General features: G+C 37.6%; 2 protein-coding genes across 2 annotated transcripts; one reads left to right on the plus strand and one right to left on the minus strand.

Moving 5' to 3' along the window:
• Positions 1-1350: 1350 nt before the first annotated feature.
• LOC127220388 (disintegrin and metalloproteinase domain-containing protein 24) lies at positions 1351-12581 on the minus strand. The gene is made up of 3 exons (XM_051182222.1): positions 12426-12581; positions 3900-6079; positions 1351-1357 (listed from the first exon to the last, which is right to left on the minus strand). The coding sequence occupies exons 1-3, from the start codon at positions 12579-12581 to the stop codon at positions 1351-1353; spliced, it is 2343 nt and encodes a 780-aa protein (XP_051038179.1).
• Positions 12582-25589: 13008 nt separating this feature from the next.
• LOC127220389 (disintegrin and metalloproteinase domain-containing protein 25-like) lies at positions 25590-27859 on the plus strand. Its single transcript, XM_051182223.1, is given in 2 exon segments — positions 25590-25620; positions 25623-27859. Coding segments are annotated over 2 exon segments (2268 nt in total).

Below are 27859 nucleotides of genomic sequence, written 5' to 3' on the forward strand. Positions count from 1 at the left end.
GCAAATTGGGAGCATGGGAGTACAGGGGAGGGAGGAGAAAAAAGGGAGGAGGAGGAGAGCAAGTGAGATCAGGAAGACTGAATCAGGGAAGGAATAGCGAAGAGCAGGTTTTGAAATCTTAAAAGAATAAACCACCAGCATATAGATTAGTGGTAGATAGTTGGCAGACATATTCAAGGCCAAGTGCTCAAACATAAATAAAAACAAAATAACAAAAAAGAAAAAGAACAAAAGAAATAACCTTAGATGTGCATTGTGGGACATGCCTATAAGAGGTTTTGAGACACTCAGGCAGGAGGAACACAAGTTAAAAAAATATCCTAGGTACATAGTCAGAACCTGTCTTAAAAACAAAACAACACAAACAAAATGAAACAAAACTTACTTCAGTCTATCTAGACTTACCATTAGCTTTGCCAAGTCTTGCCTGTAAGAGCCTCTCTTCTTAGCCCATCCCCATCCCCTAGGGGCTTGGCCTTTTTACGTGGACCCATGTTTTCCCCAGTAATCCCCTGCTCATTTTCTTCTAGCCCACCTACCTGCAACCCCACATCAACCACACTTAGATAGGACTCAGAGTGGGCAACAGCAACCAAATGATGAGCTGCCTTCCCAACAAAGACAAGACCAGCTATCTATACTAAAAAACAGTTCAAATGTCAGAACTCCAGAAGCCTAAATCCACTACAAAATCGCAAACTTTAGCAACCAAGACATATGAATCCAGTAACCTTATTGTGTTAGGCCATGAGAAAGGCAATTTAGCTAAAACACAAGAAAAAGGATTTTAAAGTAGAAACTCTGGATATGTTTGAAGACATAAAAGAAGATATAAATAAAAACCTTAATGAAGATTTTGAAAACACAAACATAGGACAATTTAAAAAAATTCAAGAGATGAAAGAAAACAATGTAACGAATAGAATCCATAAGGAATACCCAAACTGAAATGAAAATAGAAAAAGAAAATAGGTTGTCAAATAAAAACTTTAGATTAAGAAACGTGGAAGTGTTTCAGATGTTGGTGACATGATAGAAAAATGGATAGCTCATCAAAGAAAATGTTAAATCTGAAAACAACCCAGACACAAAGCAACCAGGAAATCTGGGACACCATGAAAAGACTGAATCTATGAATGAAAGGTATAAAGGAGGAAGAAGGAGAAACCTAAATCAAAAGCACAGAAAAATATTTTTAACAAAATTATAGAAGAAAACTCTCCCAATCAAAAGAAGAATGACCTATCAATGTACAAGAAGTATACATAATACCAATAGACAACATCAAAAAAACAAAAACTACTATGTTACACTTAATAATCAAAACACTAACAAACAGAACAAAGGATATTAAAATCTGCAAGGGAAAAAGAAAAGGTTACATATAAAAACAGATCAATTACAATAACACCTGACTACTCAGTGGAGACCCTGAAAGCCAAAAAGACCTGGAAAGATGTTCCACCATACCCAAGAAACCACAGATGTTAGTCCAGACCACTCTACCCAGAAAACAGTCAATTGCAATTGATGGAGAAAGAAAAATATTTCATGGTTAAAACAATTAGGCAATTTCTGTCCGTTCATGCAACGCTATAGAAGAAGGCACTAAAAGGAAATCTTTACTCTGAAGATAAATCTAACTATACACAGCAGGACACAAGGAATATATAATACTAGAATGGTTAAGAAAAAAAAGGGGGGGTTGAAAAAACTATACAACTACAATAAAATAATGGAAATTAATAAGCATTGTTCATGAGTATCACCCAATGTTAATGGTCTCAGTACCCAAGGGAAAACACATAAACTCAAATATTGGATGAGAAAACAGAATCCATTTTCTGCTACATCCAAGAAACATACCTCATCAACACAAACATATCACTTTAGGGGAAAACAATGGAAAGGGATATTCCAAGCACATAGACTCAGGAAGTAAGGTGTACTCATTTTAATATCTGTTAAAATCAATTTCAATTAAAATCTAATCAGAAGAAATTGGGAAAGACAGTACATACTCATCAAAGGGAAAAGCCATGAAGAGGAATATAGCAATTCTAAACAATTATGCACCGAATACAAGGGCACCCAAGTTATAAAGGAAACACTACTATAGTAAAAATCAGATATTGATCCCCACACAGTGATAGTGGGTGACCAGTACTCCACACTTTGCCAAAAGACAAATAATTCAGACAAAAACAAGGGAAATATTAGAGTTAATTATTATCTTAAATCAAGAGACCATAACACATCTATAGAACATTCTACCCAAACATTAAAGAATATACTTTTTTTCTTAGAAGCCCATGGATCTTTCTCCAAGATTGCCTGCATATTATGGCACAGAGAAACTCTTAACAGTTATTAAAAAATTGAAATAACACTTCATATTTTGTCTAACCATCATTGATTAAAGCTAGCTATTAAGAACAATAGAAACAGCAGAAAATTTACAACGCATAGAAGCTGAACTGAATAGAACCCACTGAATGAAAATTGGGTCAAGACAGAAATCAATAAAAAATTAAAGATGTTTTAGAATTAAATTAAAGTAAATATAGAAGAAACCAACAAACTCAAACAAATGTGACACATGAGAGCAGTTCTAAGAAGCAAATTTATAGTACTAAGTGCCAACACACACACACACTCACACACAACTGAGGAAAAATACATCATAACAAATTCATCATAATAACTTAGTGACATACTTGAAAGCTCTAGAAAAACAGGAAGAAATAATACCCAAAAAGAATAGAAGTGAAAAAATAATCAAACTCAGGATTAAAATCAATGAAATTGAAACAAACAGCAACAACAAAATACAAAGATTCAATGAAATGAAGGCTTGATTCTTTGAGAAAGTCAACAGGATTCAGAAATCTTTAGCCAAATTAACCAAAAGATAGAGTAGATCAACATTAATAAAATTAATGATGAAAAAGGAACCATTACAATAAACACCAAAGAAATACAAGGAATCAGAAAGATATAATTTCAAAATATACACTCCACCACACTGGAAATAGACTAATTTATTGATGTATAAGACCTAAATACGTTAAACAAACAATTAGTAGACTCATAACTCCTTATTGAAACAGAAGCACTAAAAATCTCCCACTCTCCCCCACCCACCCCACAAAAAAAAAAAAAAAAAAAAAAAAAAATCCCAGGACTGGATGGATTCAGCACTACTCAACAAGACCATTAAAGAACTGCTAATGTCAATACTCATGGACTTATTTCATATGATAAGTGAATGATATCCTCAGCAATAGGGCCTGCCTTACCAGCAGGATGTGGAGAGTAATGTCTAGATTTGGCAGTAGTAATCTGTGATATTTTGAAGGTTCAATGCACCTCCTTTGGCCAATGACACAAGATATAACCCATAAACGTTTTTCTTAATTAGAAAACAAAATAGTAAACTAAGAATTGAAATAAGTTATCTAAATTCCTTCAGATTATGAAGGATAGCAATAGGATGGTTCTTATTTTTATTGAATGATAAAAAGTGTATTATTCTGACCAATTAGAGATTGCTGGAATCTTTTATCAATAGTTTATAATACACACAATAGCATGTCTTCTGCCAAACTCTAATAAAAATTTCTGTGTGGGAAGTTTCATTAAATATTAAAGGATGATTTTCACAAATGCTCTACTCTGTGGTGGTTGATGTTGAAGCTGTTGAAATGGAAGTACTAGTCTCTTTTTTCTCAGATGATGTTTTGGCCTCTTCTTCCTCAAGTGATGGAGTCTCAGGTGATGGTGCAGGGCCCTCAAAAAGCCAAAGAAATAAAAGTAAAAGTAACACCGCAAAAGAAATAGGAAATATCCAATCCCTAGGATTATTTCTCTGTGAATTTTCCTCCTCCTCCTTTCCCCACTCCTCCTCCTCCCACTCCTCCTTGTCCTGGTCCTTGTCCTTGTCCTGGTCCTGGTCCTGGTCCTGGTCCTTGTCCTGGTCCTGGTTTATGTCTGGGTCCTTGTCCTTCTCCTTCTCTCTCTCACTCTCATTATTTTTGCTTCCAGAAGATGGGCCACTGTCAATGCTCCCACCAGTGCCACTTACTAGGCAGTGTGGTGGACTCCAGCCATCATCACAATGGCAGTGATGTTTATTATTGCAGACTCCATTCTTGTTGCAGGTCTCTGCTGAACAATCACTTGCCCAAATTGCGTTATGGACACACTTTCTGTTAATGCATACATGCTCTGGACCACATTTTGTGCCATCTTTTATGTCACCAAGGTCAGGGATAGTCATCCCAAAATGGTAGTCAGTACTCCAGCAGGAGGTGCCATTGAAATGAGTCCAATGCACAGTATAGTGACTCCTCCAAAATGGAAGTTCATTCACTTCTTTACACTGAATTCTTCCACAGAGGATGTCTGAGCTATTACATTTCACATATGTATTGTCCATGATTCCACAGTTACCAAAACGATCACCATAAGTATTGAGTGTCTGGTAGCAACTATCAGATGCTTTTCTGGCATCCTTGCCAAAAACTCTCCGGCACTGTTCATCATGGCTGTTACATCTTTTTTCATAGCAGTACCCACCATCACTGCAAGAGCTCCCATCCTGTAAAAACACATCTTCAGGGCACTCGTGTGAAGTTCCATTGCACCATTCTGGAAGGTCACATTCACTCTCCTGTGTTCTACATATAGTGCCAGATGGCAGGATTTGGCATAAGTTGCTGCAACATAGCCCAGTATCACAGCTAGCATCAGACTTGAGAGTACAGCCAGGCAGACAGCAGGGATTATATTTACATTCCATAGGGGATCCACAGTCACACTCCTCGCCTTCTTCAACCACACTGTTCCCACAGAACTTCATCGGGTAGAAATCTGAAGGGCTGGGCTTATTGTGCATGCAGCTTGTTTTGGCTCTGATTTCCCACAACACAGCATAACTACAGTTGCTGAATTTTCTGGAACCATCTGTAACAGCAGACATCACACATGGTCCCCCTCCACATGTACAAAATATCCCATCATGGGGCATGCCCAAATTATGACCTATCTCATGTGCCACAGTATTTCCAAGGGTAAAGAAATTTTCTCCCAAGAAACTCTCAACTCCACAACTAAATGTCTTATTACATATAGTTCCAACATAGGCTATGCCAAAATAGTTACTAAAATTATAATTTACAAAGAGATGTGCAATATCATGTTGTAGGTAAGAATCAAGGTTTTCTCTCTTCCACTTACAAAATGCTGGCAAGAGAGTATATACATCTTTTACTGGTATGGGGTTTTCCTTATTCCATATTACAAGTCCAAGTAAATCCACATTAATATCTGCTGGAAATAAGTAGAAATTTAGTGCACTCATAATCATGAATACATCTTGCACCACAAGGGAAGTATTACTTCCTCGATGAAGGAATTGGTGATGGTCTATAACCAATGACAGTTCAATATACAGTCTGTGAGTCCACCATGCCTCACTGGCAATTTCCTTTACAGTGGAGTCAGCACTCTCATGAAGTCTCACATGCCCTGAGATTTCTTCATCTTTTAATCCACATCTCATGGAAGGTAAGTGAGTTTTTTCACTGTCTATCTTATAAATCAAATGTTCAAATGTGGAAGAAGGGCTCTTTGGTTTAATTTCATAAGCCGTGTCATTTATCTGTAATGTTCCTTGAAAGCCCCCAAAACAGGTGGTAAGAGCAACCATGGATTCTGGGTTTCCTTCCACAAAACCAAGGTAGTGACAGTCATTCTGGACAAAAGGTCGGTCTTCAAAGAGGTCTCCTTTGTCACTGTAGGTGAACACAGAGAGATGTCTAGATACCAAAAAGTTCTTGGGCTTCATGGATATAATGTGTCGCTGGCCTCCAAAGTGCAGGCTATAGGACTTCCAGCCTGCATGACTCCTATCTCTGCTAGAGACAGTTACCCTCAAGGGTATCACTACTTCTGGAAGACTTTTGAATTCAGCACACCAGGCCAGGGGCCATATAGAAGGAAAGAGCAACACCCCCAACCATACCTGCAGGAGAGATTTCCTCAAATGAATTAGAGCCTCACTCATAGCCACCTTGTCCTATGGAGAGAGCACAGGAGAATGGCACACGGCTCTACTGCCTGGGTACTTCCTTTGTCTTGATCTCATGAGGCACTGACCTTTAATTCTCTTCTGGAACACTGGATCCATCAGTGCAGGAGGACCTTATGAAACAGGAAAAAGATGGCAGACATTAAGAGTGGCTTCATTATGAGTTGGCTAAAGTAGAAGGCTTTATATAACTAGGGCTTAGCATTGGGACCAAAGCATGACTACATATTGTGCATTTGATTTGCTGTTTAATTTTAATGAGGTACTGTTATGAGTAGGTTTTCCCACCAGCCTGGGCCCACATCTGCACCAGCCACAAATAACACACAGAGACACTGTATAAGATACAAAGCTATTTGGCCTGTTACTAGTGTTTCTTATTGGATAGCTGTGTCTTAAATATTAACCCATTTCTATTAATCTAAATATTTCAACGCAGTCATATCTTACGAGAGAGAGGGTTTGGAATTCTGCCCCTTTTCTGTCCTACATGATCTCCTCCTACCTCTGCACGAAACCTCCTTGTCTCCTAGTCCCGCCTATCTTGCTTTCCTATTGGCCAACAGTGCTTTTATTCATTAACCAATAAGAGAAACATATTTACAGAATGACATCTCCCATCATCTTCTCTTTTCTGTCTAAAATAAAAAAAAATGGTTTTAACTTTAACATAGTGAAATATATAACAACACAGTTATCAAATAAGAACCACAGTTAATAATGTTCAGTCCATTAACATTTAGCAAGATTTAAAAAAAAGATTCTATCATCTATCCTATCTTTGTGAGTTTAAAGTCTTAAATGTAACTTATCTTTAATCCTAACTAAGGAAAACTATAACCAAACTGTCTTCAACTCTCTCAAAGACCACAGAACGATAATATATAAACTCTAGAAATGACAAAGACAACTGGCCTGGTCAGTCACTTGAAGTTCTTCTGTAATGTTTCATCTTCAGCCTTTAGGCCATAGTGTGTCTGGCAGACTCCTTAGCAAAGTAGGAAACTTTAAACTGTCTACCTGTATTAGCAGTTTGTCAGTCACTTTTTTCTGTGTCCTGCAGAATGTCTGACAGATTCTTCCGTGAAGCAGGAACTCTGTAGCAATATCCATCTTGTATCAGCAGTCACTTTCCTATGGTTCCTGCATGTCCAGTTTACACAGCATAAAGTCAAATAGTCCAGACAAGAGTAGTATCTTGCCCAAATGTCTAGTTTGGCCATATTGGAAGTAAATTCCATAACAAGTTTCTTCGATGTTCATTTTCCTTTCTGACTCTGGTGCTGTTGCCAGGAGCAGTTGTGCCTCATTGTCAAGAAAAACCCTAAGCCATTTTAGATGCCATATTCTGTACATCTTTGAAAGGTTTGAAGAATGCCTATTCATCTCAAATACACCTCTTTATATCTAGAAATCCTTAACTCTAAGTTTTGACTATTATAGGTAAAACCTAACTAAAGTTTTAACTATTATTGGTAACTATCTAAAATCTGTACTAAATTATACATTTTTAAATGAGCTATATAAACACAATACCTAAACAAGAGGAAAAATATCTATCACAAAATTGACCTTAAATTTGTATTAATAAATGAAAACCCATTCCAAAACAAAGTATATCTATATCATAATCCCCTTTTTACCTTTACAAAGAGATTGGTTGTGGTCATTAGCCATTCATAACCAACCACACATAAATGAAAACAAACATTTATAAACAATATTTGAGAATTTGGGCATCATTCTTTCCAAACTATTTCCTGCTGGTAGGGAGCACTGGCATGGGGGTCCTAAGAACACAGAAATCCTAGCTGTAGTCTGCAAGGCTGCCTTGTCCCAGCTGTTCTGAATGTTGGATCACCTGGGAAGTTGTTTCAGGGGTCTGGCTTGATCAAACCATGTTAGTCTGGAAGGAATCCATAGTATTTTATTTTCTGTGGAAACAAAAATAGAAATCCTTTTCCCCAGTAACCTGTCCATAGACTAAAATTTTGGAGTTAAAGCATTTTTAAAATATATAAATTGGATTAATTCAGCAGCATTTCTTTTAACAGTTGTTGCAATTTCCTCAGCAGTGAAACAATTTAAAGACAATGCAATACCATACAGTATCCAGACTCTCTCTATGCTTTTCATCTTTACGTGGCTTTTTTATTATTATTATTTTATTTTTTATTTATTGAGACAGAGTTTCTCTGTGTAACGTTTGCCTGTCCTGGAATTAAGTCTGTTTACCAGGTTCACTTTGAAATCACAGAGATATGTTTGCCTCTGCCTCCCAAGTGCTGGCATTAAAGGTGTATGCCACCACACCCAGCTACTCTCTCCAGTTGCTCATACACACCATTGAACTCTTAGTCATGCTTTTTAAAAGCCATGTGGTTTTTGCCACTATGCTGAGTCAGGAAACCTCCCTTAAAGGAGTCACGCAAGTCTCTGTTTGTCTCTAGCAAAACAAAGTCCAATGGAGAAAAAAATGTTGCTACCAAAAAGCCTTGCTTGTCTCTGTTCTTTTGTTTCTAAAGCCTGTTTTTAAGCTTTTATCAAGTTTTAAGTGAAAGTTCTAAGGTCTACATTGTGGTGCCATTATGTTATGAGTAGGTTTTCTGGCCGGCCTGGGCCCATATCTGCGCCAGCCCCAAATACCATACAGAAATGCTGTATTAGATATAAAGCTGTTGGCCAGTTATTTTTGTTTCTTATTGGCTAGCTCTGTCTTAAATATTAATCCATTTCTATTAATCAAGTATTTCCACATGGTCTTAGCTTACAGAGAGAAGGTCCGGAATTCTGATCTCTTTCCATCCTACATGTTGAATCTCCTCCTACCTCTCCCCAAAACCTCCTTGTCTCGTAGTCTTGCCTATCTTACTTTTCTATTGGCCAACAGTGCTTTATTCATTAACCAATACGAGAAACATATTTACAGAATGACATCTCCCATTAAGGTACAGTCATACTCTGGGTGTTCAAAAGGATCACAGCTGGTCACAGGTGGATAATCTCAGCCATTAATATATTGTTCACTAAATATATGCACATTTGAGACAATATTTACATTAATATTTAAAACAAACTTATATTGGTACAAATGTGAGATAACCACTTGCTTTGATGAGATAATTTTGATTTATACATAGTCAATCAAAAAATATCAGTGGTTTCAATTTATATGATAAGTTGTACATAGTTCTTAGCAGACTTGTAAAGGAATACCTTACCATGTTAAGTGTATGGTTCTAAAAATGCACCCCCATGTAACAAATCATTGATTGTTCTGTCTTATACCAGTTCTAATTGTGGAGTCAAAGATTAGAATCTTCTACAATGGATATATATGTTCTGGTGATGAATCAATAAACAATAGTATAATCAAATTAGGCATGCTGACTTGATGAATGTTTTTCAAACGCATTTATATTTGACTATATTTATAAAAGGAGTACATTTTTATTGAAAATAGTTTCTTTTCTCATATAACATATCCTGATGATAGTTTCCCCATCCCTCTATTCCTCTCAGTTCCTCTCCTCTGGATCCATTCCCTTTCTGTCTTTCATTAGAAAAGAAGAGGCTTCTAAGATACAACAACCAAACATAACAAAGTAAAATGTAATAAGAGGAAGGGAATACTTTCACATTGAAGTTGGATACAGTAACCCAAAAAAGAGGAAAAGAGTTCTAAGAGCAGAGGAAAGAGTCAGAGACCCACTCATTCTCACAGTCAGAAGTCCTGTAAAAGTACTAAGCTAATGGCTATAATATTTACTCAAAGGACCTGGTGCAGACCTGTGTAGGCCCTCTGCTTGCTGATTCAGTCTCTGAACTCATTTTTGCCTTGCTTAGTTGATTAGAGGGGCATGTTCCCCTGGTGTCCTCCATCTCCTCTGGCTCTTACAATCTTACTGTGTCCTCTTCTGCAGGATACCCTGATCTCTGAGCAAAGGGATTTGATGGAGACCTCCAATTAAGACACTTTCTTACAATAATGTCTGGCTCTTAGTTTGTATATCTTTGTTCCCATCTGCTAAAACAGGAAGCTTCTCTGATGATGACTGGACAAGGCACTGATCTACGAGCATAGCAGAATATCATTAGGAGTCAGGTTTTTGTTTTATTTTCAATGGATCAGTCAAATTGGGTTTATTCTGGGTCTCTGAGCTATCTGGTCTATACTTTCTGGTTACCCAAGCAGTTGTGGGTATGGGATCTTCGTTGTGGAGTAGGCCTTAAGTGAAATCAGACATTTGGTGGCTGTTTCCTCAAGTTCTGTGCCACCATTGCCCTAGCATATTTTGCATGCAGGACAGAGGTTTGGGTCTGTGTTGGTGTTCACATTTCTCTTTAGGTAGCCTGCAGAGTAGCTTCTTGAACCAAAGAAACTAGAAGATAGGGGTGAAGTCTCCATGTAGGCAATAGCTTGACTTCTCCATGTTCAATGAGTTGTGTGGATGCTGTTCTCAGCAATGTGACCCCACTGTGAGTTTACAGAGAAAACCCTTGTCTTAGTATCAGCCTGTGTCATTTAGGGATTTCCGTGGGACCACTTTGGCCAATAACTCAATTGAATGTCACCCAGTTCCTCCAACAGAAGTCTTGTCTGGCTATAAGAGATGGCAAACTGAGACTCCATTTCCGCCATTACTAGGAGTCCTCATTAGGCTCACCTTCATAGATTCCAGGAAATTTTCACTGCACTAGGATTCCACACCACCCCAAAGGACCCTCCCCCAATTGCAAGAATCTCTCTTCCTTCACCTCTCCCACACACACATGTTTCCATATTCTATTTCCCCTTCCTAGGGAGATCCATTCATCTCCCCACCCCCTTGAGTCATCCTGATTACCTAACCTGGGTCTGTGGATTGTAGTTTGATTATCATGTACTTAAAAGATAATATCCATATATAAGTTAGTACAGACCATAGCTTTCTTTCTATGTCTGGGTTACTTGACTCAGAATAATTTTTTTCTAGTTGCATCAAATTGCCTGCACATTTTATGATGTTATTATTTTTAATAGCTGAGTAATACCCCAATGCATAAATGTACCACATCTAGTGTATCCACTCTTCTGTTTTGGGACATCTAGGTTTCTGGCCATTATGAATAAAGCTACAATGAACATGGTAGAATAAGTGTCCTTGTGATAAGATGAAGTGTCCTTTGGGTATATTCCCATGAGTTATATAGCTGGGTATTGAGGTAGAACAATTCCCAGTTTTCTGAGAAATCATCATATTGATTTTCATAGTGGCTATACAAGTTCACACTCTCAATAGAAATGGAGAAGGTTTCCCCTTGCTCCACATCCTCACCTGCATGAGCTGTCATTTGTGTTTTTGGTTGACAAGTATGAGATAGAATCTCAAAGTAGTTTTGATTTGCATTTTCCTGATGGCTAAGGATGTTGAACATTTCTTTATATGTTTCTGAGCCATTTGAGTTACCTCTATTCAATTCTCTGTTTGGATATGTACTCCATTTATTAATTGGACTTTTGGGGCATTTTATATCTGGTTTCTAGAATTATTTATATGTTTTTGATGTTAGTCCTTTATATGAATTTGGTAAAAATCTTTTCCCATTCTGTAGGCTGCTGTTTGTTCAAAAGGATGGTGTCCTTTGCCTTATAAAACATTTCTATTTTCCTGAGGTCCCATTTATTGTTTATCTTAGTGCCTGCACTGTCAATGAGCTTCTCAGAAAGTTGTGGTCTGTGCCAATGCATTCAAGGTTATTCCCTGACTTTCTTTCCTATCAGGTTCAGTGTATCTCATTTTATACTGAGGTCTTTGATCTACTTAAACTTGAATTTTGTGCAGGGTAATAAATATGGATCTCTTAGTGTTCTTCTAACATACAGACATCCAGTTTGACCACCACCAGTTGTTGCAGATACTGCCTTTTTTCTAGTCTCTATTTCTGTGTTCTTTAACAAAAATAAGGTGTCCACAGGTGTTTGGATTTATGTCTGGATCTTCCATTCAATTCCATTTTCAACCTGTCTGCTTTTATGTCGATACCTTGCAGTTTTTATTACTCTACCTCTGCCATATAGCTTGAAACTGGGAATGGGAAGGCCTTCAGCAGTTTATTGTTCAGGATTGTTTTAGCTATTTTGGGTTTTTGTTATTGTTGTTTTTCCATATAAAATTGAGAATTCTCCTGTCAACATCTGTAAAGAGTTATGTTGGCAGCTCCCCCCATCCCAGGTCCCTAGACCTAGGGCAGGAAGAATTTCACCCATGAGCCTCTGGCACTGGATCATCAAGTACCATTATGGTTAATGAATACAGAATGGCCAAATGTGAGAGAGGGGGAAAGGCAGCACAATTCGGAGAATGGGCAGATATGAAGAGGCAAAAGTGGTGAGGAACAGGGCCATGGCAATGTCTGGGCCTTGGCTGCTGCCAAGAGCCATGACTTGGTTCATGGCCCTGATGCAGGTGTGGGATTTTGTGTTGGTGTGGGTGGCTCCTGCTACCATCAAGAGCCCTGTGAACTACCAGAATCTGGGCCACTACCTGTGATCAGGTTGATGTCCAAGAGATGCAGCCCCACAGGGGCCATGCTGATCCAGAACTTCTATGCTGTCAACTAAGACTAAGGTGACATATAGTCAAGACAATTAGAGGGGGGCATGTCTGGGTTCATGGCCCTACTGCATCTAGGCTCTGAGTTGACATCCTTGGCTCCTGTTGCCATTGAGGGCCATGAAGAAGTCCATGGTCTGGGTCAACACCGGATGACATGTTGGTCTTAGCAGGTCAAGCTGACTCTGGGGTAATATATATCTAGGTGGTTCCTGCTGCCCTGGTTTCATTGGGTCCCTAACTTCGTCCATGAGCCATGTCTGCAACTGGAGATGGTCTGGGTCAATGTCTGTGGCTCCTGTTACTATCAAAATTAAGTGGATATCTAGGGTCAGGGATGCCACCTGGAGAAATGTTGGTGTTTGGAGGCAGAATTCTGTGCTGAAACCATCTGACCCAGGGCTTTTTGTTTGTTTGTTTGATTTAGAGACTTAATGACTGCTTCTATTTCACTAGGTTTTTAAATTTATTTAAATTGTTTATCTGATCTTGATGTAACTTTGGCAAGTGGTACCCATACATAAAATTATCCATTTCTTTTAGATTCTCCAATTTGGTGGAGTACAGAGGTTTTCAGTATGTCTTTTTTTTTTTTTTTTTTTTTTTTGGTGTCCATTTTATGTCCTTTCCATTTTTGATTTTGGGTACTCTCCATATTTTACTTTATTTGGATAAGGGTTTAGTCTATCTTGTTGATTTTCTTAAAGAATCAACTCTTTGTTTCATTGACTCTTTATACAACTCTCTTAGTTTCTATTTTATTGATTTCAGCCCGAAGTCTGATTATTTCATGCTATCTACTACTTTTGGTGTGCTTGCTTTTTTTGTCCTAGAGATTTAATTGCTAGTATGAGAACTCTCAGATTTCTTTTTTTGGCTATGAACATCCCTCTTACCTCCTCTTTCATTGTGTCCCATAAGTGTGGGTATGGTATGTATTCATTGGCATTGAATTGTGGAAAGTCTTTAATTTCTTTATTTTGCCTTGACACAATTTTCATTTGGTGGAGAGTTGTTAAATTTCCCTGAATTTGTAAACTTTCTGTTGTTTCTGATGTTGTTCATATTCTGTTTGAAAATTATCATTGTTTTTAAAATTGTTATTATTGAAGTTTCATCATAGTTTTAAACAGAAAAACTAAAATTTCATTTAATACTTCTTAAGCTCAAGGTAGGATATTTTTAAGGTCTTTGGTATGTCATTGCATCAGTGACAGATTTCTTTTAGGAAGAACTTACTAAAGTAATGGGTGTCTTCTATGCCTGGGGAAAGTAGCCAAATAGAATAAAAGGAGGCTTCCTTTATAAAAATAACCAGAACCCCACATAAGAAAGCAAAGTCAGTAAAAGGAATCTTTGAGGATACTGTGTAAAAACTATAAGGAAAACTCTGACATGTTGATTCTCTATTTACACACACACACACACACACACACACACACACGCACGCACACACACATACATTTATATATATTTATATATATAAAACACACATATATATATACACACACATATAAGTATGTGTGTGTGTTTGTGTATTTTTGGTTATGATCATAGAGTTTATATACTTTGTGATAGAAAGGAAGATGATTTGCCAATAATATTGTTGATAAACTTAACCCATACAAAACTGTCAGAATTCATTACTAAGACCTCATTTTGCAAATAGGTCACTGGCAAACAAACTTGAAAGTTGAGCCAGTTTTCTCACATCTTAAATTATTTTAAATGGTAACTAAAGAGGCCACAGGTCCTGAAGGACTGTCACATTTCCAACCAAAAGAATATGGAGACATAGCTCAGTGGATACAAGGGTTTGAGGTCAAGCCTGACAACCTGCTTTGGTAGAGAGAACCAATTCTTCCAAGTTGCACTCTGACTTCACATACACCCACATCCACCTTAACTAAGCACCCACATGATCATAAACACATATGCACAATGATGATGATGTCCATACATTTGAAAGAGCCTGCAGTGCCACATTAGTATAGAACCTTAAACACTGTCTCCAGCATCTCCTATTCCCAATTTCATCAAGCTCATCAGTCCATGTATCTCAGTCGTCATCTAGCCCTCACCATCATTTATGGTCTAATTCAACATTTCAACATTAAAAACAATACATCATCCAAATAAAGAGAGGGGAATAAGTAATGATAGGAGTCACTAGTCCTTGCCAAGATCTGAACAACTGAAAAAGAATCAAGGTGTGTGTTTGTTTGCAGGTATGTTTATAAACTTCTGTCCTTCAGACCTAATCTCTTGAGTGACTTACCAGGAGATGTAGTGATGATTTCTTGGTGTGGTCCTATTCATTACTCATCTGTAAGGACTGTTTTATAAGCAAAAGTTCTACTTGAGAACTCATATGACAAAGACAACAGAAATTATTCCTTCCTTTGTCTCTTATTGCTTAGCAACAAGAGCCTTTTATATTATAGGACTTGGAAGTTGGCCTTCCCACTTTCTCCACCATCTCAACCAAACTGTATGACTACTTCCCCCTCAGTGTGGGTAAATCTGGCTTCCTTCCCCACATTTATTGTGCTCTAGTAGCTTTCCAGTATGACAAGATCTTTCTGTTCTCCCAATATACACACAACATAAACATCTTACCTTCTGAAACTCTTCTTATACCGCTATCCCTGTCCCAGGTTACTTCCTCAATATTTAGCCATATTATAGAGTACTAGAAGCACTTTAGGTTCCAGAGAAAAATTCAAACCCATTTTCAAATTTTTCTAAGTAATTCAGTCATAAATAATCATTTGTACCTTTCTTCGGGTCATTGAATGATTAAGAGACATTTTCCATCTGCATGTAAATATGCCTTATCCATTATGCTAAGTTTTAGCCTATCAAAATAGGCCAAAATGTATAGAAATTAAACAATATGCTCTTGAATAACTAATGGAGTCAATAAGATCAAATAGAAACAAATAAATCAGGACCCAACCAAAAATAAAAACAAGATATTCCAAAACTTATGGGATTCAAGGAAAATCACACTAAAGATGTTGTGAACAGCAACAGTCAACACAGGTGTAAAGATAAGGATCAGTTTTACCTAGGCTAGAGGGATGATGGTGTGGTGCATTAAAGTGCCTCCTGCAGCCTCACTGGGGATTGGTGAAACCATCAGGAAGTTCATCCCTGGAGATGTTATCAAGTACTTCTTTAGCAGTATTCTTGGTAGATTCCCAAGAGTGCTGCCTTTTTTTTTTCTTTTTTGAGGAACATCCTCCATCCAAAATGATTTTCATAATGGATATATCAGTTTACACTTCCATCACCAAAGAACAAAATTTTTCCTTTGTTTTATCCTTACCTGCCTTTTCTGTCATTGATTTTCTTGATGCTTGATGGCAGCCTGGATGATTCATCCCTCTTGCCTTCTGTCTTTCTACTGTCCTGAGTGTGTTGTAGTGTGGTAGTAGTGGTAGTCATTGAGGTGTGTGTGTGTGTGTGTGTGTGTGTGTGTGTGTGTGTGTGTGTGTGTGTATGTGTGTGTGTGTGTGTGTGTGATAGTGGTATATACCTGTAATCTCAGAACTGGGAGTAGATGTAGAGGTAGGTGAACTCCTTAAGCTCACTGGTTAGCCAGGCTAATTGAACTGATGAGCTCCAGATCCACTGAGAAAGCCTGTCACAAAAAAAACAAAAAAAAAAAAAAAAAAAAAAAACATCATGAGTAGATGAGTGATCAAGGAATGTATCAAACATGAAGTTATGGCTTCCCCACATTCATGGATGAACACAATGCACACCCACATACACATGTTCACACACTCACAGATACAAATAGATATACTAGATAAATGCACACACACACATTCAAGTATTAAAAAATTAATAAAACAATAAGGAAACAACTAATCCAGTTTTTAAAAATGAACTAAGTAGAGTTATCAAAGGAAAAAAATACAAGCAGCCAATAACTACTCTAGGCTGCTTTTTAGTCCTATTAAGGTGTCTTTTGCCTTACAGAAGCTTTTAATTTTCAAAAGGTCCCATTTGTTAATTGCTGGTATTAATGCCTGCATTATCAATGTTCTGTTCAGATTTGTTTCCTGTGCTATTCACCACTTTCTCTGCTATCATGATCAGTATATCTATATTTGTGTTGGAGTCTTTGATCCACTTGGACATGAGTTTTGTGCAAGGTGTTAGATATGGACCAATTTGCATTCTTCTATTGGCAGACATCCACTTAGAACAGCATCAATTGTTGAAGATGTTTTTTATTTTCATTGTGTATTTTTGGCTTCTTTGTCAAAAAATAATTGTCCATAGGTGTGTTGATTTATGGCTAGATCTTTGATTTAATTCCATTGACCAATGGTTTGTTTTTATAACAATACCATGTAGTTTTTATTACTATAGCTCTGTAGTACAGATTGAAATCAGGGGTGTTGATACTTCTAGAAATTCTTATTGTACAGGGTTATATAAGCTATCCTGAATTTTTTTTTACATATGAAGTTGAGTATTGTCCTTGCAAGTTCTGTAAATAATTATGTTGAATTTTTTATGGAGACTGCATTGAATCTGTAGATTTCTTTTGGTACGGCAACCAGTTTTAATATGCTAATCCTACTGATCCATGAGTATGGGAGATCTTTACTTCTTTTGATATTGTCTTCAAGTTCTTTTTTAAGAAACTGGAAGTTTTTGTTTTATAAGTCTTTCACTTGCTTGGTTAAAGTTACCCCCAAGATATTTTATATTAGTTGTGGCTATTATGACAGGTGTTCTTTCCCTGATTTCTTTCTTAGTCTATTTGCCTATTGTATATAGGAGGGCTACTGATTCTTTTGAGTTAAATTTGTATTCAACCACTTCACTAAAGGTGTTTATCAGCTGTAGAAGTTCCCTGGTAGAACTTTTGGGGTCACATATGTATACTATCATGTCATCTGCAAAAAAAAAAAAAAAAAAAAACTTTGATTTCTTCCTTTGCAAAAAATCCATTCCCTTCAGTTGTCTTATTGATCTAGCTAAAACTTCAAGTACTATATTTAATAGTTATGTGGAGAGTAGACAACCTTGTCTTGTTCTTGATTTTAGTGGAATTACTTTGAGTTTCTCTCTATTAATTTGTTGATTTCCTTTATTATATTTGGATATGTTGCTTGTATCCCTTATGAAGGGGTGTTGGATTTTTTAAAGGCTTTTTCAGCATCTAATGAGATGACCATGTGGGTTTTCTTTTTCCTTTCAGTTGATATAGTGAATGACATTTACTGATTTTTATATGTTGAAGCATCACTGCATCTTTGGGATGAAGGCTACTTGATTTGGGTGAATGCCCTTTTTGACGCGTTCTCAGATTCAGTTTGCAGGTATTTTATTGAGTATTTTTTGCATCTATGTTCATAAAGGATGTTGGTCTGTAATTATCATTCTTTCTTGACTCTGTATGTGGTTTGGGTATATCATGGTGACTGGCCTCATAAAATGAATTTGGCAATGTCCCTTCTGTAGTTCCTGTTTGCTTACCTAGATTTTCCATTTCTGGAATTCCCTTGGTTTGTGCTTTATTTATTGCTTCTATTTCCATTTTCAGAGTTGAATAATTGTATTTATTTCCTTCAATTATTTGTTTTTTCTTGGCTTTCTTTAGGGGTTTATTTATTCACTTCATCTTTAAAGGCCTCTATTACCTTCATCGAGTTGATTTTAAGCTCCTTTTCTTGTGCTTCAGCTATATCAGGATATTCAGGGCTTACTGTAGTAGGATAGCTGGGCTCTGGTTGATAACACGCTGTCCTGGTTGTTGTTGATTGTGTTCTTACATTGGCATCTATGTATCTGGATTTGAAATGACTTATAGGTCTAGGTGCTGATTCCTGAATTTGCCTTTGTTGGATGGATGTTTTGTTCCTTGGTTTCTGTTTCCTCCCTGGCCTTCTGGTCTGTGAAGCCTTTTGTTGATTCTGTGGTCCAGCAGGAAGTCTCTACATAAGTTGAGATACCCACCTGAGTTGGGGCTCAGGGACTAGGATATAGCAAAGTGAGTGGTGGCAGAAAATTTGGTCTGTGGGGATGTAAATGAGCAAATGGGAAACTTCAATGAATGAGTGGCTGTTGTAGAATAATAGATAAGGAAGTGTTACATTTGTTTAATGATGCAATGATGTGTTACATTTGTTTAATTCTGGGAAGCTGTGTTACTTTGCTTGTCTAAAACACCTGATTGGTCTAATGAGGAGCTGAATGATCAATAGCAAGCCTGGAATAAGTACAGGCTGGGCTGGTAGGCAAAGAGAATAAAAAGAAGGTGAAACCTGGGAGGAAAAGAACAAAGAGCAAAAAGCTAAGACGCCAGCCACACAGCCAGTCATAGAATAAGAAGGAAAGAAAAGATTCACAGAAATAGAGAAAGTCAAAAGTCCAGAAGCAAAAAGTAGATGGGATAATTTAAGTTAAAAGCTGGTTAGAAACAAACCAAGCAAAGTCTGGGCATCGATAAGTAGTAACTCTCTTTGTGTTTTTATTTGGGAGTTGGGTGGCAGGCTCCCCAAAGAGTAAGAGTGAAAAACAAACAATAGGTATCCTACCTTTTCTTCTGGCTGGAGTGGCCTACATTTTACATTTGAGTAAGAGATGTCAGTCTGAGTTGGGGCCTGGAACGTGGAAATGGAAGTAGGGGGAAGGAAGTAATGGTGATAGATTTGGTCTAAGGGAAAGGAAGTGGAAGAGTTCCATTCACAGGCAGCATACATGTTCTTCTGACTGGGTTGGCCTATTCATCTGGCTGGTACAGCCTGCACTTGAGCAGGCAATGTCCACTGGAGTTGTGTGCTGGGACACCTGGTGGGAGGTGGGCTGGGAAGGGATGACAGTGGATTGGTCTATCCGAACCAAACCTAGAGAGTAGGAGATTTCCAAGGGCAGGTGGCCTACCACTTCTTCTGGCTGGCAATATCTAAATTTGAGCAAAGGATCTGACCCTGCCATTTATTTTCTTGACACCAGCCTAGATGATTCCTTGTTCTTGGCTTCCCTGTTTCCCTTTTGATCTGAGTAGGGTGTGTGTGTGTATGTGTGTGTGTGTGTGTGTGTGTATGTGTAGGGGTTCACTGCTTTTTTCCATGCTGGTGTTTTCCTCCAAACTATTTTGTACCAGAGTACACTGTCCACAGAGATTATTGAATAATAAAAGAAGCAACAAATGAGTTAAAAGTGTTCATGGGATATTACAAAATTCTTCAACAGCTACAATGTGTACCATGTGGTAGAAGGCCAATATCAAAAATACAGAGGACTTTGTGGCTCTGCATAAATTTTAAGATTTTTTTTCTTGTTATATGAAAAGTAGCAATAGGATTTTGGTGGGAATTGTGTTGAATCTGTAGTCTGCTTTTGTTAGGATAGCCATTTTCACAGTACTGGTTTACCACCACCACCCCACCCCATTATTAGCATGGGAGCTTTTCTAGTGTCTTCACCTTCTCTCCTCCTTGGTGTTTTAAAGTTTCCACGGTGGAGGTCATTCACGTCATTGGGTCAGTTTATTCCAATGTCGTTGGTTTCATTTTTATTTTAAGGAGGTTGTGAGTGGAACTGCATCTCTGGTTTCTTCTTTAACATATTTCTTGTTTGTATATAGAAATGTGACAGATTGTGTATGTTAATTTTGTATCCTTCCACTTTGTTCAAAGGGTTTAGCAGTTTATGAATTTTCTGGATTCTTTGGGGTTTCTTATATATAGAACCATGGCAGCTGCAAACAAGGATACTTTGACTTCTTCCTTTCCCATTGGTATTCCTCTTATTTGATTCTGTTGTCTCAGTTTTCTAGCTAAGCCTTCCAGAACAATATTGAATAAAATGCAGAAAGTGGACACTTGCCTTGTCCTGATAGTAATAAAACTGCTTTGAGCTTTTCCCTAATTAATATAATGTTCACTATAGATTATACATACAAACATATATTTATATACATATGTGTTATGTTTATCAATATAGATAGAAATATAGATAAAATATAGATCCCTTTATTATATTCAGTTATTTCCCATCTAACTCAGTTTCTTCAAGATGTTTACTATTAAGGAATGTCACAATCTTTCTGAATCTTTTGGGATACTCATGAAATTTCTGTTCTTCGGTCAATTTGGGTGAAATATTGTAATTATTGATATTTGGATATTGAAACATACCAACTAGATCACATTGAATACTCTTTTTGATGCATTCTTTTTAAATTATTTCTTGAATTTTTTCTTTTTACTATGAAATATTGCATACAATATATTTAATCATGATTTCCCTTTTCCAGTCCCTCTCAGGATTTCCATATATATTCTCCCCATCTCCATATAAACCCACCAACTTTAAGTTATCCCTTTCAAGAACAAAAGAACCCACAAACACTAAATACAAAACAACAATAAACAATCAGGAGAAAGTATGCCAAAACAAAAACAAAAACAAAGCAAAACCTCCACACACAAAGCCAAACAACTTGAAGTTCATTTTGTGTTGGCTGCTACTCCTCCTGGGCTTGGGGATGGTACTGGGGTGTGGTTGATATGCTCGCTGACACTTCATTTCAGAAAATTGTTTTCCCTTTCCCAGAAGGTATTAATTGCAAATAACTTCTTGGTTAGGGATGGGAGCTTATGTTCAGTTCTCCCACTCAGTGCGAGGACCCCATCAGTATTGAACCTATGCAGGCCTTGTGCATGCTGCCACAGTTTCTGTGGGTTTATTGGCACTTCTGTCCTGTTTTGGGGGAGTCATCCATCACTCCTAGCTCTTAGAACTTTTCTGAATCATTTTCCACACAGATCCCCAATCCCTGAGGGAAGGGGTTTGAGAGAGATTACTGATTTTGGACTGAGTCCTCCAAAGTCTCTTACTTTCTCCACACTTGTGAGTCGCTGTTAATTTTCATCTACTGCAAGAAGAAACTTCTCTGATGAGGATTAAGTAAGACATGAGCTTATGGATACAGCAGTATGCCACAAGGACTCATTGTATTGCTACGTTCCTTTATCAGAATAACAGAAGTAGATTTTCTTTTAGGCTCATGATCTAGCTAAGGTCAGGTTCTTGAACACTTTATCAGTGTCTGTGTGGGTTCCACCTCATGAAGTGAGCTTTAAATCTAACTTTGAAAAGCATTTGGAATGGACCCACTGCCATGGGCCCATAAACAGACTTAGCTACACAACTGTTGACCTCATGGAGAGGGCCTAGTTCAGTCCTATGCAGGCTCCCCAGCTGTCTGTCTAGAATCAATGAGCTCCCATGAGCTCCAGTCAGTGTCTCTGTGGGTTTCCCCATCATGCTATTGACCCCATCCCTTGCTCATATAATCCCTCCTCCTTCTCTTTGACCAGACCCTGGAGCTCAGCCTGGTGTTTGGCAGTGGATCTCTGCATCTGAGTCTATATGATGGGATGGATGCCTTGCTCAGCCTCCATGAAAGGGGAAAGGGGGATGGTCTTGGTCCTGCCTCAACTGAAAGTGCCAGGCTTTATTCATTTTCCATGGGAGGCCTTATCCTTTTTGAGGAGTGGAAGGGGAATGGGTTGGGTGGAGGTAAAGAGAGGAGTTAAGGAGGGGAAGGAAGGGGAATTGTGGTTGGCATATAAAATGAATAAAAAATTTTAAAGTGTTTGGTTACTTCCATGACATTACTATCATGATTACACAAGTATATCTTGCAGGTAAATTACTGAGGTATGTTCCAGGGTTTGTAGCTAGGTGTTATTGATAATTATTTTTCTCCTTTAGTGTACAGAGTAACTTCCAGTGCAAGGAACATTAGTCAATAGGAGCGAAGCGTCTACCTGGACACCAGTTCAACTTCTCCTTGTTCGATGACTTAAGTATTGCTTTCAGATATTGGGTCTTCCCATCATGTTATGGAAAGCAATCAATAGTCTTGGCAATAGCATTTGAGCTTGTTTGGCAAATGACTCAGGATGATGTAATCTACTACAGATTATACTTGGTGGCCTAAGATATCTACTTGGGGCATTGTCACCTTAGCTTATTTTGATAGATCTTTCCAAAAAAAACAAAATTTTTGCTTCACTAAATTTTTGTACTTTTATTTCTATTCTTTTATTTCTCCCCTGAATATTTATTTTCAACTTGTAATTTAGGGTTTGGTTTGTTCTTGGGCATACAAAACCCTTAGTGATACGTTATTTGATATCCCTCTGATATGTTAACATAGGTACTTGAACCTATATACAATCCTCTTATGTCTGGTTTTATTGTATCCTATAGGTTTTTACATGCTATGTTTTATTTTCATTAATTTCTAGGAATTCCTTGATTTCTACAATGACTCTTTTATTATTCAATGTTTTATTTTTTACTCTCCCAGAGGTTGTGCATTTTTGATAGTTTCATGGGCTATTGATTTTTTATTTTACTTCATTATGATCAGATAAAATGCAAAGAAATATTTGTTTACATATATTTTTAAGACTTCCATTTTGTACTAACATTTATTTTAGAGAAAGCACCATGTATACTTAGAAGTTGCTTATCCTGTGCTCTTTAACTGGATTATTATGTGGCTATCTGTTAAGTCCATTTGGTCTATGATGTAATTTAATAGACACTTATTTGCTTGCCTTTCACCTGATTGATGAAAATAAGTGAGGCCTTATTGGCAGCATGAGCAAAAGTATAAAAGGGTATAAAAATTATGTGACTCATTGTGAAAATGCAGATGTGGTAAAGAAAGGAGATTAATTCATTTGGAAAAGTTATTGAAGCGTTAACAGAAAATCGGATTACTCATGCTGAGGAGTCAGTAGATAACAAACCGGTTGAAATAGTGGAGGGGTGAGGTAGAATCTTAGCCAGTTGCCAGGTTCTGTAGATTGAAATGCTCTTGTTACTAGGCAGTTCAATCTAGAACTCAATAATATGAGAAACAAAGGAAGGTGGGGACTAATATTCTCCTTGTCATTTAAAGTCTCAAGAAAAAAAAAAAAATCTATGCTGCAAATGGGACATGAAGGGAGCCATCAGTAGAAAAGATAATGGACATTGTCACTTCACATAGTAAGTCTTTCAAGAATTTAGCACTAGAGAATAGAAGCACAAATAATTAGACTGTGAGTCCACAGATACAAACACACACCATGATTCTTACTATTCTGCTCTACTCATTTAATTGGGCATTGTAAACATTTTGAATGTATGTTTTTACTTTTGCTTTGAATAACACTAAATGAGACACAATATCAAAAAATGCTAGATAATAATTATGGTACAAATGTTGATAAATTTGATGAATCTGTGGAAAGAAAATAATGAACAAAAGATTTGAAAGTCAAATTTAAGGTGTCTGTACTATATGGCACCAAGTATCTTTATGAATGAAGATGTTACAGTCACTCAGGAGCTATGGCATGTTGAGAAAGTGTAAAAAAATTGTAGACAGTACAAACACAATCCAGATTATATTCTTTTGAATTTGTTTTCCTTTAAGAAGATTGCCTGACAACATATTGAAAACAAATGATGATGAATTTATATGGGTTGTTTCCCAAGAATACAACATCAATAATAAATAAGTCTTTACCATCAATACCAAAACTAATATTCAGAATTCCCAAATGTATTTCAAGGAACATATGGAAAGTAATACAGTGCTGTATGTCTGTAATCCTAGCACATATTTGAGAGCCATTGGCTAAAGGATCATGGTATCAAAGTCAGACAAAATTATATATATATATATGTATATATATATATATATACATATATATATATATGTATATTGAAAAGATGTCTTTAAAAAATGATGACAAACTCCAAATACATGAAAAACAAATGAGGGTATCAGAATATTACTCATATTTTTAAAATTTTGTCCCCAATAGATTATCTCTTCTTTTCTGCTATAGTGTCTAAACATTTTGTGCAATACCCTTGTGTGTGTGTGTGTGTGTGTGTGTTCACTTATGATTGTGTATGTGAAAGCATATAGAAGCACATGCATGTGTAGGCCAAAGAAGATAAAGGCTGTTTTGTCTTCTTCATCTCTCTGTACCCTATTTTGTAGACAGTATTTCACACTTTCAAAAGAGCTTTGTTAGACTGGGTGGCCTGAGAGACAGGGTGGCCTGTTTCTGTTTAATTCTCTTTAGCACCATATAATGGTATTGTGTTTATGGAGTCACACCATCAGCCCTGTGCTGTAGCATGATTTTTGATGATCTACACAGACCTCATGCTAACCAATAACTTACCAATAACTTCTCCACCAAGACTGAGGAACTCTGGTCATGGGCTATTAAATAGTCATACATTGACAATTTTCAAGTCCACAAACTTGATACATTTTTACTGTGTGGAGATATTGTGTGTGTGTGTGTGTGTGTGTGTGTAGTGAACCAATAATAAAGGAATATGAGGAACATTTACAAATCCATCCTAAATAATGTTACACAACAATTTATTGTTGGAAATTGAAAGAATACCTTTGTGTTTATTCCAAGTTGAAATATAGACATCAATACTGCCTTGTTTATTAAATATGATATATAGTCACTGTCTATTGACACCATCTGCTTTAAATATTTATTGTATGTATGTGAGCTCCTATATTTAAGAAACAACATGTTAAACCCATTAGTTCTTTATATAGATTCAGAGTAACAACATTGGTAAATTACAATTCGTATACCTATAAATTGTACTTCAACGAAATTAAACAGCAAATCAAATGCACTACGTGGAGTTGTGCCTTAGACCAATACCTAAGCCATTTAATCTCATACCTACCTCTTTCTCTTCTACCTTGCCCTGTCCATAGCTAAGCTACTCCTATGTCTGTCTTCTTTTTCCTATTACATTTAGTCTTGCTACTCTAATGCATCAACTCAGCCAGAAGATACTCCATTAAGGGTCAGCACTGCATGCAAATAAGACAAAGGGCATCCTCCTTGGATGTCTGGCTATGGGTGAGGCTGAGGTACACACCAGGATAAGTCATCTGCACCTGTGGCTGGAGATGGTGATCATTCTTTCAACATGGCCCTTGACTGGGCATGCTCAAAACACCAGCCTCCCAGAAGTAGTGATACCCTTACAGGTCACAAGCAACAGAACAATGAGGGCTATGGGATGGCTGACCTATAGCTTATACTTCGGGGGCCAGAGACATGTTCTCTACATGAAAGCCAAGAAGTTTTTCATGTCTAGACACCTCTCTGTATTCACCTACACTGACCAAGGTGCTCTACAGAAGGACCAGCCTTTTGTCCAGAAGGATTGCTACTACCATGGCTATATGGATGGAGACCCAGATTCCGTGGTTGCTCTTACCACTTGCTTTGGAGGCATTCAAGGAACATTACAGATAAATGGCACAGTATATGAAATCAAGCCCAAGAATCTTTCTTCCACTTTCGAACATTTGGTTCACAAGATAGACAGTGAGGAAACACAATTACTCCCTATGAGATGTGCATTAACAGAAGAGGAGATAGCCCGCCAAAGGAAGCTTCAAAGGAATGATAACACCACACTTATGCAAAGCAGCTATGAGGGCTGGTGGACCCACAAGCGTTTTCTTAACCTGGCATTGGTTGTAGACCATGAGCGAATTCGTTATCTGAACAGCAATTTGTCACATGTGTTACTGGAAACATTGATCATTGTGCATGTAATAAATGAGATTTTTCTTACTCTGGATGTTGAGGTGGTTCTGTTTGGAGTTGAGATGTGGAATACAGGAAACCAAGTGAAAGTGACTACCATAGATCACCTCCTGAGGGATTTTTGCTATTGGAAATGGACCAGTCTTAATTATCGTATTCAAAATGATATTGCACATCTTTTTGTGAGACATGATTTTGGCACAAAAAATAGCTTAGCTTATGTTGGATCTGTTTGTGTGCCATTTCTTAATTGCGGAGTTGATCGTCTTGAAGGCTCTGAACTTCATCATTTTGGACAACTTACGGCACATGGGATTGGTCATAATTTGGGTATGAAGCATGATGAGCACACATGTAAGTGTGGACATTATACATGTATAATGGCTCAAGGACCCATTGGTGTCAACAAATTCAGTAACTGCAGTTATGCTGCATTTTGGACAATCTATGTGACTGCCAGCTGTCTGCACAAGGAAAAGAAGCCAGTTGGCAAATACAGATTAATGTTCTGTGGGAATGGTGTGATTGACGATAGAGAGCAGTGCGATTGTGGATCTTCAAAAATGTGTGCAAAAGATCCATGTTGTAGGAGAGATTGCACCCTTAAAGATGGAGCTGCCTGTGCTTTTGGGCTTTGCTGCAAAGATTGCCAGATCATGCCATCAGGCACAGTGTGCAGAGAACCTGACAATGAATGTGACCTTCCAGAATGGTGTGATGGACATTCACATGAGTGCCCTAATGATGTTTATTTGCTTCATGGGAGCTCCTGTAAAGATGGTGGTTATTGCTATGAAAAGAGATGTAATAAGCGAGATGAACAGTGCCAACAGATCTTTGGCAAAGAAGCCAGGAGTGCAGTTCACAGATGCTACAGGGAAATCAACACCCAAGGAGACCGTTTTGGCAACTGTGGTATATTCAGCAGTACATACCTAAGATGTAACGACTCAGACATCCTCTGTGGGAGAGTTCAGTGTGAGAATGTAAAATCTATTCCTACTTTGGAAGGACATTCCACTGTTCACTGGACTCACTTCAATGGTGTCACCTGTTGGGGAACTGACTACCATTTGGGGATGACAATACCTGACATTGGCCGTGTGAAAGATGGCACAGACTGTGGTCCAGAGCATGTGTGCATTGATAGGAAGTGTGTCAATAAGTCAATTTGGGTAAGTGATTGTTCACCAGAGACATGCAACATGAAAGGGGTCTGCAACAATTTACACCACTGCCACTGCAACCCTGGGTGGCGTCCACCACAGTGCCTTACAAAGGGCAGTGGAGGTAGTGTTGACAGTGGCACTCCACCTCCAAAAGAAGGGAAAGTCAAGAAGAGTAATGATTCAACTAATCATTATGTAATGATTATTCTGATTCTTTGTGCTATTTTCCCATGCTTTGTGTTCATTTGTTTTCGGAATAATTATGTAATATCTCCTAGGATAGAGGAACCTGGTGTTCACACTTCAGAAGTGAAAGGGCAGTCCTTTGATGTCAGCTCTGCTAGAAAAATCTCATAA

Source organism: Phodopus roborovskii, unplaced genomic scaffold (genome assembly GCF_943737965.1).
Source record: "Phodopus roborovskii unplaced genomic scaffold, PHOROB, whole genome shotgun sequence".
In the NCBI taxonomy this organism is placed as follows: domain Eukaryota; kingdom Metazoa; phylum Chordata; class Mammalia; order Rodentia; family Cricetidae; genus Phodopus; species Phodopus roborovskii.